Genomic DNA, 16,476 nt, shown 5'->3' on the forward strand with positions numbered 1-16,476 from the left:
CAGCTTCAAGAACAGTTAAATCATAGGAACTGGCTGCCAAATGAAGTTCTGTGATTGCTATTGCCAGAGATTTGTCAGGACTCTCTCTCTCTCTCTCTCTGTGTATGTGTGTGTGTGTGTAATCTCCATCTATCCAGGACACTTGGGAAGGACAAAATCACTCTTGCCACAAAGGAGCGAGATGAGACTATAGTATTTGCCACTGGCATATTCCCGCTGACATAATTTGCTGAATGCTTCTGTCCTTATGCCAGCCTGCACTACAGCCATTGGATGGGTGTATCCAAAAGCCAAGAGGAATATGTCCCTAATGCCACCCCAGCTTTCCTTCCCTTTCCTCCTCCCTTGCAGGACAGAATAAAATGAGTCACATGTGAAAGGCAGGGAGAGTGGAGCCCAGATTGACGTGACCTTTATTATTTTAACAGCATCTTTCAGGACAATTACAGAGCTACAGGGCTGCAGAGAACAGAGTTGGAGTATAAAACAATATATCAATAGAAGAAGAACCAAGGGGATCAGCAGAAAACAGCTGGAAGGTGGTGAAGGTTGGATGGAGGGTTCAGATTGGTCAAAGCCTTTACGATTCAGCCACCATTGTTATGAATTCTGGAGGAGAGACAGAGGTGAGGAGGAAAGTCAGCATGTGAGGCCTGTGATAATAGGGACCATCTTCATTGCTTATGTTTTCTGAGATCCAGTATGGTTCTGGATGCAAGTTCTCAACTCACTGATTCACTGGTGTCAGTAGCACAATAAGGAGTATAAGGGTGCTTCAGGTTTAGCATATAAAGGGGTGTTTTGTTTTTTACTACACCCCGTCAAGAGTCAGAGGTTGATATTCTGAGACCCTATCTGCATTGCTGGGTCATTCCCAAATTGTTGTATTTCATTATGGAACTTTAAACCACAACCACCAGCAAAACCATCTTGGCCACTCTTGACTTGAGCCTTTCCAGCCAATTCTTTTGATGCTCAGCGTGGGTGCACTGACACCCAGAAAACCTACCTGGGCCACCCTGAGTGTCCCAGCCTTCACTGATGGGCGTATTACTGAAGGGATGCTCACAGCATGGTCTAAGGTTCCTTCCCCCCCCCCCTCCCCAAACATTCCACTAATCATCATCATCATGGGCATTTTCTTAACAATAGAAGTTTGTCTGCCTGTCTGTCAGTGCCATGAAACCTAGACACCTGAAACCTGGCATGCACACCCAGGGGGACACTTAGGGGTGTGCACATTGGGGTTATTTTGTTTTTAAAATGTATTCATTCATTTTAATTAATCTAAATGTGGGCCTGTGGTTGAAGCCTGCTGTAACATCTTCAGCCACTAAGGAGAGACTTCCCTAAGCAACACATTTGCAGTTGATACAGCATGAAGCCAGGGGGTTAGTAGCCAAGGGACACAGTTATATGGCTACCCCTTTGAAAAGTCATAATAGTGCAACAACACAGTTGGACTCTTCACAGCAAGCGTGAACTTTTTCAGAGAAGTACCAAATTTACACCAATTCAGGGGCTTCTACATAATGGTAATTTTCAGATATTGGGACATGGGATATTGCATGGGTGTGCATCTGCAGCTGACTGAAAGACTGTTACTATATGGTATAATTCAAATCTGGTATAACAAAATGGTGGTATTGGGTATTTCTCTGAAAAAGTGCATGAAGGATTGATTATACCACTGTACTATAATGCAAATCCCTGGGTCATGGCTTGGCACCTCTGGCCACTGTGTGAAATTAAACAAGCTGTGCTTCTAAATCTTGCAACTGCAAGATGTGTGAGAGCCAGTTCTGCTTCCCAGGACAACCCCCACCCTCCAAGGGTGCTAATTGTTTTAAAAATTAAAACCTTAAATAAATGCCATCTGTAGCATTGCAGGATGCCAAAACAGTCATCATTAGCTGCTTGCACACTAAATTTGAACCTTTGTGTACTCCATACTGGTGACGGAGGGCTAAAAGGGTCAAGTTTAGAATGCAAACAAGTTAAATTTGCCTTTTTGGCATCCTGTAGCTACTACGGATGCCTCCTCCTGCCCCAATTTTCTCCCTGAATTCAGGGGGGGCGGCGGGGGGGGACACACATTCAGCCCGAAGGCTGCATATTGCTCACCCCATGCTCTAAATAATTAAGCAGGAAAGTATTGTCTGTGACCCACTGCCTGTTTTGTTTCTCAGCTCCTCATTGTTCTCCCTTCCCCTCAACCTTAAGGAATCCTAGGATGGATGGACAGTTTCCACCCCACACCCTTCAAAGCCACTTGGGCAGGGCTTAGAATGGTTAAGGTTAGCAGCTGTAGATGCCAACAATAATATTGACGTATTGACCCTCATTACCTTATGACTTCCCCATTTCCTAATTGCTCTATAAGTCTAGAGGCCATCTAGTCTGACTTTTATTGGCTTGCTTGATATCTGTTTGGAAAGGCCACCTAGGTGAATCTCCATTCTCCTCTTCTTGGCCTGGTTTTCTCTCCTCATGCCTTGAAAGGATGCTAAATCCATACATGCCATGTGTCTCTCTGTCCCCTTGGCCAAAGTCACAACTGAAGAGCTGGTTCTGGGACATGTGCAAGCTCCAGTTTCTGGCACACCAATGTGGCCTAGATTCTTGAGCCATGCATTTCCCCTGGCATGCTTCATGAAAGATGTGGCAAAGGAATACAAGCATGGAAACCTACACGGTTTGTAAAAGTGGGTAGGAAGGTATCTTTTTGCAACCTTTTAAAGAACGTTTGTTCTGCAGGCAGATTCATTAAAAGAGGGGGAGCGGAGACCATGTCCCTTTGCCCATCCTCTCCCTCATGTATGCATGGCTAGATCAATGGTGACAGTAAAATGCTTAGTGAGTTGGTACGGGGGTGAGTAACATCCTTTGCTCAGGCCCATCAGCAGTACTCTTGGGCGGCTTCCAGGACCTCCTGGTGCGGACTAGGGTGGCTACTTCTGAACTGCCCCGAAGAGGAAATGCATCACCAAAACAGAGGACAACAGAGGGGCACCAATTTGCATAACAATACATATATTAATTTAAAAGTGTAGCTGCAAATTTAGAAATAATTATAGAGTAAATAGAAATACAGTTCATCTCACCATAGTGCGGAAGATTGTGACCAGGTGAACTGTGGGTTTGCCTGCAGCATCTGCTGTCCAGGTGCCAACTGTTGATTGGCAACAGTTCTTCTGGTTCTTTATCTTTAAACTAGAATTGGACAGGACCACTCATCAAAGGGAGGATGGTCCTCTGGCAGCCCTTTGAATAGAGGACTGACCACTATCACTTGAGATTAGAGTTTCTCAGACTTCAGATAATCAAGGCTCACCCACTTTTGTTCTGAATTAAAAATGAAGGTACACTGCACGATTACATGCACGATTACATTACACGTGCCTCCTGATTGAAAAGATGCATGCCCAGAGCAATGACTCATACAGAAACGCAATGGGCACCCTCCTGTAAAGATGGGGAATTCTACTGCATCCTTGGAGCATGAATGCCTACCTGATCAAGTCACATCCAATGCAGAGATGAAGCAGAATAACCTGCAACAAATCAGTGGGTGGTTGGAAGAAGATGCTGAAATGCAGTAGGCAACCTCCTCTAGGGCTGGTTGCCTTGGGCTAATAGGAGACATTAGTTTAATCATTACATTGAAGTATTTGTTGACTGGCATACTGGTATAGCCAACCATGCACTCTGGGAATCATAGCAGTTGAATGCCTGGTTGTTCTTGGTATTGATCATTTCAATCTGACCTCCTGGTGCCAGATTAGATCTCTCCTGGGCAGAGTACCTACCATCAATGCCAATTTTGCCATCCCCATCTTTATCTCCAGCGGCCATTAATACCTTCGTTTCCTTAGCAGTCAGGACCCTGCCCGCTGGGGAGAAGTTCAACACTAACAACCTATGAACAAGAAAAAGAGGAAGGGGATTAAAGGGGGAAGCTGATACTGAAGCTTTTACAGTTACTCAGTTTTTAAAATGTGTGTGTGTATAGACACACACACTACTTAAATGTATAGATTGCTTTTCCTCCAAAAGGTGCTCCAAAGTGGTTTATAACAGAGATTTAAAACACCATCAAACAGTGCTGCTCACTTTAAAACGTACTTCTGACACCACAGACACATAGTTGCTTGTGGGGCGTTTTGGCACCTCAGGTTACATTGGAAAATGCTTGGGGTAGTAAAATCCCCCCCCCCCATAACTTTGTGTATTTTTTTCATGAGTTCTGCATGAAGGTTAAAAAAAATTTCCACAAAACCCTCTACCCATTTAGAACAGCAGATTCCCCCCCCCCCCGAGTATTGGTATTAAACCTTAAGGCCAGGGAGAGCAAATGCATTTTCATAGGACATCCATAATTCAGGCATTGCCATAATCAGATCTAATAATGTATGGAGGGTGGTGCCAGCCTTGCCCAACCTGGTGGCCTCCAGAGGTTTTGGACTCCAACTCCCCAGCCCCAGCCAGCATGGCCAATGATCAGGAATTCTGGTAGAATCATAGAATCATAGAATAGTAGGGTTGGAAGGGGCCTACAAGGCCATTGAGTCCAACCCCCTGCTCAGTGCTTGCAGTCCAAACTGTCTGGAGGGCACCAGGTAGGGGAAGGCTACCGTAGGCAATTATTGTCCTTCTTGCAGGCTGGCATCCATCACACGAAGGCCGCTCAGTGTCTTTGTGTATTTTTTTCATGAGTTCTGCATGAAGGTTAAAAAAAATTTCCACAAAACCCTCTACCCATTTAGATCCCCCCCCCCCCCAGTATTGGTATTAAACCTTAAGGCCAGGGAGAGCAAATGCATTTTCATAGGACATCCATAATTCAGGCATTGCCATAAAAATATCTGTTTCTGTTGGCAGATACCCTCATTCCTGATGGCGGTGGCACCTGGAGCAACATCCTTCTGGAGATCCCAATTTGAGCAGGGTGGATATGTTATATGTGGGATAAGATGGTCTCTAAAGTATTCCAAACCCTAGTTGCATTGGACTTTAGAGGTCAAAAGTAGCTTGGAAAGAAACTGGTAACTAGTGGAGCTATTAAAGGACTGGTGCCTCATGCTCCCAGTGTCAAGCATCCAATAATGGCCTCCTTCTAGAACAGCTGAAGGTTCCAGAGTGTCTCCAAGGGCAGCCTCATGGAAAGCATGTTACAGCGGTCAAGTTGAGTGGTTTACTGTAGCATGTGCAACACTGGCTGAGCCCCTGGTCTTCCAGGAAAGGGCACAGTGGGTGGATCAACCACAGGCAACTGAATGTACCTGAACATCTGAAAGCAGCGCTGGATCCAAGACCCCTCCAAACCTGCAAGCTGGCTCATTAAGGGGGAATGTGACTCTATCAAGAGCCAGAATGTTCACTGAAACCCTGGTGAAAAGAACCACCCGCCATGAGCACCTCCTTCTCTGTCTTGTCTACATTGGACTTCATCTTCTTCACTCTCATCCAATACATCACTGAGCTGAAGTAGAACAGGCTATAGCAGGGAGAGGAACAGTTGCTCCTGTTCTGTCTGGTGAGGGTGACCTTCTTGATGTTACTGGAAGAGAGATCTGGATTTTGGACTGATTGCATTTCTCCCTTGAAAAAATGAAATCAGATCTAATAATGTATGGAGGGTGGTGCCAGCCTTGCCCAACCTGGTGGCCTCCAGGGGTTTTGGACTCCAACTCCCCAGCCCCAGCCAGCATGGCCAATGATCAGGAATTCTGGTACTTGCAGTCCAAACTGTCTGGAGGGCACCAGGTAGGGGAAGGCTACCGTAGGCAGTTATTGTCCTTCTTGCAGACTGGCATCCATCACACGAAGGCCGCTCAGTGTCTATGCATACCGTGGTTTCCTATATGTAGCCAGCCTCTGCCCCATATTAAACCAAGCTGTGTGCATATCACTGCTACAACCCTTACTTTAGCTGGCCTGTGAGGCGAGCTGTATGTTGTCCCTCTCTGATCTGTGGAATACACAAATAGCCTGGGCCATGGACACTATTGCTCCTGAGCGCCCGCTCCCTCCTGACAGTGCCAGGTCAGCTTCCTGGTTGAACAGGGGGTGAGGCAGGGATGCTGGAAGAATCCATCTGGGGAGTGGAGCTCACTGAGTTTTCATCAGCTTGGCCCCCCTGCTTGGTTTCCCCACAAGCTGGCCTGACTCGATCGACATTGGGTTGGGCCAGCTCATGGGTTTTTCTGGGTCTTTAAAATGTATGTAAATAAAATTGTGTGGTGCAATTTGTGTGATTTACGCAAATTTCGGCCACAACTTGCATAAATCATGCAAACTGTGCAATGCAATTTGTGCACATTTCTATTTCTGTCAAGTAAAACAAATCTGGAAAATGTTCTTGGATTTTGGGTAAAGCCCTTTGGCTCGGCCTGTGAATGTGAGCCAAGCTGGGTGCTCACTGGATGAAACGTATTATCTGGCACCATTTCAACTGGGCTTTTGGCCAGGCTATGGGACTGAAGCTGCTTTTGTCTTGGATGACCAGTGCTGGGAACTGGATGGGAATGTGCAGCCCTACATGTCCTCCTAGACCTCTCGGGGGCCTTTTATACCCTCAATCCTGGTGTCTTCCTGGACTGCCTGGCAGGGCTGGGCCTTGGTACTGCTGTTTAGCAGTGGTTCCAGTCCTCTCCATTGGGCCATATCCAGAAGGTGATGCCAGGGGATTAGTGTTTGACTCCACAGCCTTTGGACTCCATGAAGCCACTTGGAGAGGTCATTCGGAGCTTTGGAGTAAAGTGCTACCAAGATGCTGATGACACCCAGCTCTATTGCTCTTTGTCAAGGAAGCAGTCCAAACCCTGGAATGTTGCCAGGGTTCCATAATGGGCTGGTTGAGGGTGAACGATCTGCGATCAAACCCAGACAAGATGGAGGTGTTTTTGCTCAGTAGAAAGCTTTACTCACTGACTGGGATTCAAAGTGTTTTGGAAGGGGTTACCTTCCCCCCCAACCCACAAGGATCACGTGCATAGCTTGGGAGTACACCTTGATCCTTTGCTCTCCCTGGATCTTCAGGTGGCAGCGGTAGCAAGGAGTGTGTTTGCACAATTTCGGTTGGTGTGCCAGCTGCGACCTTTGCTGAATCAGTCTGACTTGGCAACAGTTATCTATGCCGTGGTTACATCATGCTTAGGCTGCCGCGGTGTGCTCTTCGTGGAGCTATCCCCGAACAGAAGCTTCAATTGGTGCAAAACGTGGCAGCTAGGCTGCTAGCCTGTGCATGGTATTGGGAGGATATCACACCTGTCCTGAAAGACCTGCACAGGTTGCCAATTGCTTTCTGGCCTCAATTCAAGGGGTTCGTTTAACATTTAAAGCCTGAAATGGCTTAGGATTTGGCTATCTGAAGAACTGCCTGTCTTGCTATGAACCTGCCCAAGTATTAAAACCTGTAGCAGGGGCCGTTCGGAGGGTGCCATTACCCACAAAGCCCCGTTTGTCAGGCAGGCATGAAAGGGCTTCTCCTGTATTGCTCCCGAACTATGGAATGTATTCCCTCTGGAACTACAACCTGCTCCCACTCACTTCACCTTTAGAAAGGGTGTAGTGATACAACTTTTCAGCTGAGCTTTTAAAAATGTGTAGTTTAGGATACAATCCTATGCATGTTTAGACAGCAAATGGGCCTACAACTCCCAGCATGCCCCAGCCAGCAATGCTGGCTGGGGCATGCTGGGAGTTGTAGGCCCATTCGCTGTCTAAACATGCATAGGATTGTACCCTTAATCTTTACTGTTTTTACCTCATTTATTTATTTAGTCATTACATTTCTATACCGCTCTATAGCCAAAGCTCTAATTTCTTATGTTCTCGTTTGTATTATGTTATGGTTTTATTGTTTTTAATTGTTGTGTGCCACCTTAATGCCTTTTTTTTACCAGATGAGATGGTACATAAAGTCTGAAAACAGATAAATAGTCGATCTTTGCTTACTGTAGTTCCTCCTCCTCAATAAATCCACTTTGATCTCTGTCCAGAATGCAGAAAATTTTCTTCACATCTTCAGGGCTCTTCTTTTTCAACCCTGCCATCACAAAGAACTTCTGGTGGTTAAAAGAGTCCGGAGCTGCAGGAAAGGAAGAATTGAAGAGGGTATCTCTGTTAACACTGGTTGTTAGCAAGCCACATTAGCAACCTTCTCCCTCTGCAGATGGTGCAGCATCCATTCACTTTCCTGATGCAGGAACTATGGGGCTGGCTGACATATGCCTGTTCATACCCCAACATCAGGTGATGATGGCTTGCATGTGTGAATGGGCCATCCTAGGTCTAGCACAGCCTTCCCCAATTTAGTACCCTCCAGATGCTTTGGCCTTCAACTCCCCTTGACCCCAGGCCATCTCATATAGCTCATGGTCCGAAATTATGGGAGCTGTAGTCCAAAATGTCTTTAGGGCAACAGATTGGGGAAGGCTAGTCCAGCACCACAAGTCCTCTCAAATGCAATGCTTTTTAATGAAGCCAGCTCACCTGTTCACCTGCAAGGGATTGAGAATGTATTTTCATATTTTAAAATTGTTATCTGTCCTGTATATCTAAGGCTTAGGTCCTAAGCAGGAGGGTGGGCCAGAAATAGAAGAGATAGAAGATCATAAATAGCACCCGATGGCAGAAGAAAGTGTCCTAGTAGTTCAAAGTTTTCTCCGATGGATGCTTTATGCGCGCGTGTTGGAGGGGTATGCATATGAACTGGGCCATTTACCCAGAGACTGCTGTACTGCAGCTCTCCTTTCACAGCCCTGGCTCTCCCCTCCTCCATTTAAATAACTAAATAACTAAATATAAAATAAAGGACTTCTGAAGCTTAAACTCTTCTGAAATTAGGCACTGGGGTCATTCTCCCCAATGGGCTTCTAAATCCGGAGGTGGTGCTGGGGAAATCTAACGCAGTGACCTCCAAGAAGTGCCCTGGTTAGGCAATGTGTCTTTATCTGGGCAGCAGCTTTTCTCCGGCACTGCATGCAAATCCAGAGAGAATCGATGAACGAAAAGAGGAGGGAGACGGGCATGTGGAATCAGTCCATTCCTAGAGGACTCTGCTCCTTCCTTTTGCCTGTATTGCCTGAGTGATTGCTAGCATACGAGTGAGGAAGATCCAGGGACTGAAGCAATTTAGGTGGATTAGTTTCACCTTCAGGTCTTCTTGGGTTGAGGCTGTGATGAGTGTCCTTCAGGGCTCAGCCCTTTTCTTGGCATTTGCCAAGGTTATAAGGCATGAGCAAGGAGAAAAACAGGGTTAACAAAGGTAACATTGCAGTGGTTTAGGATTCAGCAGCAGGTGGGTGGCGATTGGGGGTATGGAAGCTGCACCTGCTGAAATTGCCTCTTCTGCACAACAATAAAAGGTGCAGGAGCCCTGTCACCTTTTTCACCTGGCCACCCTACTGCAGATGCCTGAGATTTCTGCTTGAGATCTAGACAGGTACACAGCCTTGTGCTATCTAGATGGCTTGGACTATAATTCCTATGAGCCCCATCCATCTTGGCCAGTGGTCAGGGATTATAGGAGCTGCAGTTCAAAGCATCTGGAGGGCACCAAGTTGCCTATTCCTGATCCATATGGTTAGGGTAAGAATGCCTTGGTGCAGCCTTCCCAACATGGTGCCCTCCAGATGTTTTGGACTACAACTCCCAGAATGTCTAACCATTAGCGATGCTGGCTGGGGTTGTGGAAGTTGAAGTCCAAAACATCTGGAGAGTTCCAGTTTGGACAAGGTTGTCTTGAGAGAATAGTTTCGATTACTCCAGGCTTCTACAATATGATGATGCCCTCCAGATGTTTCAGACTACATCTCCCAGCATTCCTGAACATGCGGGCTGGGGCTGATGGGAGTTGAAATAAAAAAACGTCTGGAGGGTTTGGAGAAGGCTGCCTTGGGGGACAGTTTGGATTACACCAGCCTTGTCCAAAATGATGCCCTCCAGGTGTTTTGGACTCCACTCCCAGGATTCCTGACCATGCTGGCTGGGGATGATTGTAGTCCAAAACATCTGGAAGGCACCAGTTTGGAGAAGGGTGGAATGAATGTTTCTATATTCCGTTCAGTCCAAAGATACGTATTGCCAAAGGAATCGCTATAGAAAGGGCAGAGCCTTCCAAATGGGAAACTGGAAGATGGTGGTTCTAGGGCAGGCGTCGGCAACTTGGTACCCTCCAGATGTGTTGAACAGACTACGAATTCCACCATCCCCAGCCAGTAGGGGGATGATAGGAGTTGCAGTCCACCAGGCTGGGGAAGACTGCTCTAGGGTGGCCAGGGGAAGAAGAGGTCAGGGTGCCTGCACTTTTAATAGTTTTGTAGAAGAGGGAGTCTCCGTAGGTACGGCTTGGCATGGCCATGCAAGCTACCTCTGCTCAAATTCCCTCTTCTGCATAACTACTGAAGGTCCAGGAGCCGGTCCCCTTTTGCAGCTGGCCGCCCTCAGTGCCTCACATTAAAGAAGTGGCATGTCGGGATGCTGGAGCTGGGAGTGTTTGGAGAAGGGGATGACTCCCTTCCCCCCATTAACCCCACCCTGCCCGATGTCCTGAATCGGTGGCAACAGCTGACCAGAGCTGCCTGCAGAAATGAAAGAGGGGAGCCTGCAGGGGAAGCTTGGATCATTGGTGCCCCCGAACCTGCTCCTGCAGCCCCAGTTCACTAAAGCCCATCGCTCTCTTAAGACAATCATGCAAGCAAACTCGAAAGGCACGAACAAACACCGCTACTGACAATAAGACAAGACTGGGGCAAGGAAGGCGAGTCACTGGAAAGGTGGGGAAGCGAGGAAAACGTTGCTGGGAATGGTGGGAGGAGGACTGCCGAAGTCCCGATGCTGGAGCACCCAAGTCCAGCAGAAGCGGCCAAGCTCGGGGCTCCTGAACTTCCCTGCTCCCTGCGGCGCAGAGTTTGTCCGCAGTGGATCCCTGGATCTCGCCGTCAAAAACCAACGAAGCGTTTCATGCCGCCGTTCTAGCAGTGGTCCGAGGGAGGTTAGCAGAGGACAACATCCATGGAGTCCCACCCCCGCCCCCGCTTCCCATCGCTGTCCCTGCCTCCATCCCGGCTCCGCAGCATCTCACCTGCGAAGGCTTCCACCGCCTTCTCGATATCGGCAGCGCTGAGCAGGTCAGTCACAGCCATCCTTGCAACTGTGGGAAGACAAGAGCGGGAGAGGCAAAGTGCAAACAAGATTTGGGAGGAAGCAAGGGCGAAAGGGACAGTGCCCTTCTCCCCCTCATATGACCAAAGCTGCAGTGCCGGGCGGGGACGGCACACCGGGAGAGGGGCTGGAGCCATGCCAGCCGCCAGCGGAAGCCGCAGAAAGGGCCGCCAGACGTGAGTGTGTGCGTCGCTCATCTGCCAGGCGCGCACCAGTTAGTTTCCAAAGTGAGGACCAGCGCGCCGCGGGGTGCATGGCTGTTTTGGCTGGGACAAGAGATGTTTCGGCCCATTGGGGGGGGTCATCCCAAGGTCAAGCCGTGGGGCCTGTGCAGCGGAAGAAAAATGTGTGTGTGTCAGGGACAACGCTTAAAGAAAGAGGAGAGGACACGGCTTCGAAGTGCTTCTCGATTAAGCATCTTTGTGTGCTTGGTCCCACCCAGCCCTCCTCCAAGCAGCTCCGGGCAATGTTCATGCGTTTCTTCCTTCCCACAACAAATCTGTGGGGAATGTTCCACACAGTGGTAGTAATGGCTCAAGGGCAGCCAGTGGGGGGATTCGAATCCAGATCCCTCTAGTCGAAGTTCCACACCCCAATATCGGCGGATCTCATTTACTAGTTGTAAAGAGGAGAGTTTCTGCACGTACACAGCTTTTCTCAAGCCTGCATGCCAACCCGCACCTCCCCAAATCCCACTTTTTCTGCAGTTATTTAATGTATGGGATGGGAGGCATACACCAGCAATGGTCAGAAAGAAAGAAAGAGAGAGAGAGAGAGAGAGAGAGAGAAAGAAAAGAAATAAAAGAAAGAAAGAAAGCCCAACGCCTACTAGTGTCCTTCAGATATGCTGGGCTTCAATTCCCATCATCCTGAGACATTGCATGTGATGGAAGTTGTAGTCCAAGTCATCTGGCATACATCAGGCTTTGGAAAGGTGTACTACAGTATCTCCAAGCTGCTAATCTGGTGGTAATGAAGCTGCAATCCTATGGATATTTACTTGGGAGTAAATTCTGTAGAACACAATGGCTGGGTTTGCACAATCACTTTGAGCCACGGTGGCTTAAAATGAGTCCAAAACATCTGGAAGGCAACTCCCATCAGCCCCAGCCAACACAGTCAGGAATGCTGGGAGTTGTAGCCCAAGATATCTGGAGGGCATTGTATTGAAGAAGGCTGTTGTAGTCCAAACTCTTCCTTCAAGGCAGTCTTCTCCAAACTGGTGGTCTCCAGATGGTTTGGATTTCAGCTCCCATTGGCCCCAGCCAGCATGGCTAATGGTCAGGAATTCTGGCTAGGAATTATTTAGATTGGATTCACTCTAACAACAAGTGCTTCTGCCCTCATCAGTAGCTGTGCTGGTAAAGAGATCACAGGAGTAGCAGTTTGGAATGCCTGGAGATTAAAGTTCCTTAGGAGAAAAAACAGAGGTATGATTGGTATTGTTGTTGTTGTTCAGTCATTCAGTCGTGTCTGACTCTTCGTGACCCCATGGACCATAGCACTCCAGGCCTTCCTGTCCTGCGCTCTCTCCCGGAGTGTGCTCAAGTTCATATTCATTGCATCGGTGATGCTATCTAGCCATCTCATCCTCTGCCGTCCCCTTCTCCTTTTGCCTTCAGTCTTTCCCAGCATCAGGGTCTTTTCCAGAGAGTTTTCTCTTCGCATTAGGTGGCCAAAATATTTCAGCAATTATGATTGGTGTAATGCCTTCAAATTGTCCTCCAGATTAAGGCCATTGGGTCTAAGAGTTTTCAGTCTATAGATCCAGAAATTTTCCTTTTTGTGAAGCGCATCAGTGTCTTTTGTTTGTTCTACTGGAAGAAACTGTAAATCTGAGAGACCATGTGCAGGAGAGTTCAAATGTCTTGCAACAGGCTGCTCATGTTGTTTGGTAAGAATCAATTTGTGGTTACAGGATCTTGTTCTTAAGTCGATTGTAGTTTTCCCTACATATTTCATACAATGTCCATTTTTTAACATGCAGTTAAATAAACCAGATTAGCACAAGTACATGTTGTAGATATAGTGCAACATGAAGGGAAAACTACAATGACCTAGGAACAAGTTTCTTAGTTTTTGTGCCTTATCTCATCACAGAGAAAAGCCAAATGGGTGGGGCAATGATGTCAGTGGGTATGGCCACACCCACTGACATCATGTGACCCATGCAGGGCCTGGTGATTATGGTTCTGAACCTCTGGTTTAAAATAACCTACAACTGTCCTGTCTCTCCCTTTTGATTTCCTTTTAATTACTTTGCTTTTAAAAAGTCATTTCCTCTTTTGAAATTAAGCACGACCATATTGGACTTTCTGGGCCACGTATCAGTTACGCACATGCTGAATTTGATAGCACTGTGCACATTGTTTCTCACACCAGATCCTGGGCCACACCATAGTTTAGTCCTGGATTGCCATGGTTTAATTCCTCTAGTCAGCTCCGTGACTGTTCTAAGACATATTTGCCATATCTAGAATTTTTTTCTCATTTGGAACACACACACACACACACACACAGAGTGTCACACATATACATACTCGGTTAATGTGAGGACAGTTGAAGTCACCCACTATTACAAGATTTCTCCTTCAGCTGCTTCCTTTATTATTCCTATAACTGGGCACATTGAAATTGTGGGGGTTGGGGGAAATTACAAAGGGCTGTACCCAAAGATTAGCTATCTAAGAGACATTATCCAGACAGGAAGTGGGAATGGGAGGGACCAGGAAATAGAAAGTTCAATAAAAGTGGTTAACTGTAAAAGGCGAGGTGGGGGAGATCAGTCAGAGAAAGCCTGGGGGAAAGAAACAAGATGCCCTTTGGACAAAGAAGTAGCACACCCATCAGTAGGAAGAAAATGGCAAAGGTAAGGACTGGTAACAGAAGACATATAAGAAAGAGCACACGTGGCATAACAAGGAGACTTATTCCAGAAGAAAGGGGGGAACGGGTGGGATCATACACAGACAAAGATGAGGTGAAAGATAAGGAGGTGCACAGGGGTGAAATTATTAAAAGATGAGAAGTAGACTTATATATTTAATGCTGAAAATAAGCAGAAGCCAATGAAACTTGCAAAGCAAAGCAAAACAAAGTCAAAGCAGAGAGAACAGAAAATAAGACATGCAGCAGCGTTTGCTACATGTTGACCGCTCCCAGGACTCATATAACTATTTCAATTTCCCACTCCCATCCCCAGCCGTTTCAAAATCACCTTCAGAGATTTGGTTGGAGAGCTGATGGCATGCTCCCAGTACTATATTAAATTGGGGGAGGGGGGATTCTGGAATTTCCATCCACAATGATTCTGTCAAGGTACTTCTTTGTTTTAGTTTATTGGACTCTCACTACTACCACCCCTTTTTGGACATACAGAGCAATCCCCACCACCATGGAGAACTGTACTACCTTGATTCTCTTTGTTTCACTGGGTTTCTGATATTCCAGCTATAGCTATGTTCCCTTTTGGTGTGAAGCATGGCAATGCCATCACCTTGGCTTTGAGGCTTCTGGCATTAGTATAAATTGTGTCCCACTCCAATTAATTAAATTAATTAATTAAATTGGGGTCGTTCTCACCTATAAATTCTGTCCCTCTCTCGTCATTTCCATGTGCAATGTTGTCCTATCGCTCTCCTGTTTATTATTTATATTTATATCATGCTGTTCCTCCACGTAGGTCAAGGTGCCACATATAGTTCTCTCCTCATCTGTCTTTATTCTCACAACAACCCTGTGAGGTAGGTTAGGCCAAGAGATGGTGACTGGCACAGGGTTGCTCAGTGGCCTTAGGGCTGAGTGAGGATTTGAACCTGGGCCTCCCCAGTCCTAGTCTGACACTCTAACCACTACAATACACTGCCTCCTTAAATGGTCTCAACTCCTCCAGCCCATCTGCAGTTTGCACTTGCAGGCCTTTTTGCACCCCAATTTAAACAGAACGTTTTGGGTTGATTTGTGCGCATTTAGCCTTATTCCATGGGATTCAAATGGTTGGAGGCCAAATACTCCAGTTTAACTGCATGCTACATTTAGTCAGTGGTCTGAGGATGGATATTCTGACCTCTACCTCCCCATCCCCCCAGCAGGGTATGCCACACATGGATTGTGCATGCCACACATGTATCAAGAGGCCTTTAAATAGCACACAGTAAATATGCCGCCATGCCTGCTAATGATCTGGACAAGAGCGGGGTGGCGGGAGCTGCTAACAGGCTTTTGTGCAGGTGCTCAGTGGGGAAGCTGAGCCTCAGATAAGACAGACTCTTGGAAAGGCTCTCATCACAAGGTGCAGAAGTGAAATCAGTCCTTGGGGCCATCAACGCCTCATTTATTTTATGGCTTCCAATAAACATGCAGCAGAGGCTTCTGAGATCAATGGGACCTAAAGAGATACCCACATCAAGCAGGAGCACTTGGATGAGAATAGCAGGGTAGGGCTAGAACAGGCTGTCAAGCCAGGGCCTCTCCTTCCTTTGTGGTTGAAGAACAGGAGAGCTGAACTCATAGCACAATCCTGCTTTGCTGCAGCCCTTCCCCTCCTGAAGTCAACTGTTTGAAAACAGCAGAGCAACAGTACTAAAGAGCATTGCAGGATCCACATGTCAGCCTTCCCCCACCTGCTGCTCTCAAGATGTTTTGGACGTCAACTATCAGCCCCACTCCAGCCAGCATGACCAATGATCAGGAGTCCTGGGAGTTGTAGTCTGACCCATCTGGAGGGCACCAGTTCGGAGAAAGGTGCCAAAGGTGCATAGGGTCAGCAAGTATAAGCCAGGAGGAGGAGGAGAACAAAAATACACAACTTTATGAAACTTTTAAACCAGCTTCCCTAACCTGGCATCCTCCAGATGTTCCAAACTATAACTCCATCACCTTAGTTATAGTCTGACACAACTGGTGGGCACCAGGTTAGAGAAGGCTCTCATAAGCCATGTGAAACATTCTGGTCAATGTTGCCATTGACAGCTTTGTCCCACTCTCTGGTTCCAGATGGACGATACAACAGGGTTCAACAACTTGTTGACCTCCATATATTTTGGCCTACAACTCACATCATCCCTAGGCAGCATAGCGAATGGTGAGGTATGATAGGCATTGTAGGCCAAATCATCTGGATGGCCATAATTTGCCCACCCGTCTTGTATCATCTGTTATACAATGTGCAAAACAGGAGGGGGGAAACACTCTCATTGCCTTTTACTGCTATAGGAGAAATACAAGCTTTGCAATGATACAGAACTCTTCATCTGGCAGAAATGCATCTTGGGTCTGCAGCAATCAACTGGGTTTGGGGTGAGATCA

The 16,476-nt window shown here is 47.0% G+C and overlaps 1 protein-coding gene across 11 annotated transcripts in view; it reads right to left on the reverse strand.

The window, feature by feature from the left end:
- Window positions 1-387: 387 nt before the first annotated feature.
- Window positions 388-16,476, reverse strand: part of LOC146339583 (parvalbumin, muscle-like) — a 33,762-nt gene continuing 17,673 nt past the window's right edge. For 6 of the 11 annotated variants that reach the window (XM_084809820.1, XM_084809819.1, XM_084809813.1 and 3 more), the window contains 4 exons: window positions 11,090-11,158; window positions 7,960-8,092; window positions 3,810-3,919; window positions 388-609 (listed from right to left, as the gene is read on the reverse strand). In XM_084809820.1, the coding sequence (XP_084665946.1) occupies window positions 581-609; window positions 3,810-3,919; window positions 7,960-8,092; window positions 11,090-11,150 (333 nt within the window). In that variant the 5' untranslated portion in view covers window positions 11,151-11,158 and the 3' untranslated portion in view covers window positions 388-580. Of the gene's footprint in view, window positions 610-3,104; window positions 3,214-3,513; window positions 3,555-3,809; window positions 3,920-7,959; window positions 8,093-11,089; window positions 11,159-16,476 lie in introns of all 11 variants that reach the window. The other 5 variants (XM_084809809.1, XM_084809810.1, XM_084809818.1 and 2 more) reach the window with 3 other exon arrangements.

Source organism: Heloderma suspectum, chromosome 7, assembly GCF_057233095.1.
Source record: "Heloderma suspectum isolate Gila_16-S chromosome 7, 16-S_ref, whole genome shotgun sequence".
Classification (NCBI taxonomy): Eukaryota; Metazoa; Chordata; class Lepidosauria; order Squamata; family Helodermatidae; genus Heloderma; species Heloderma suspectum.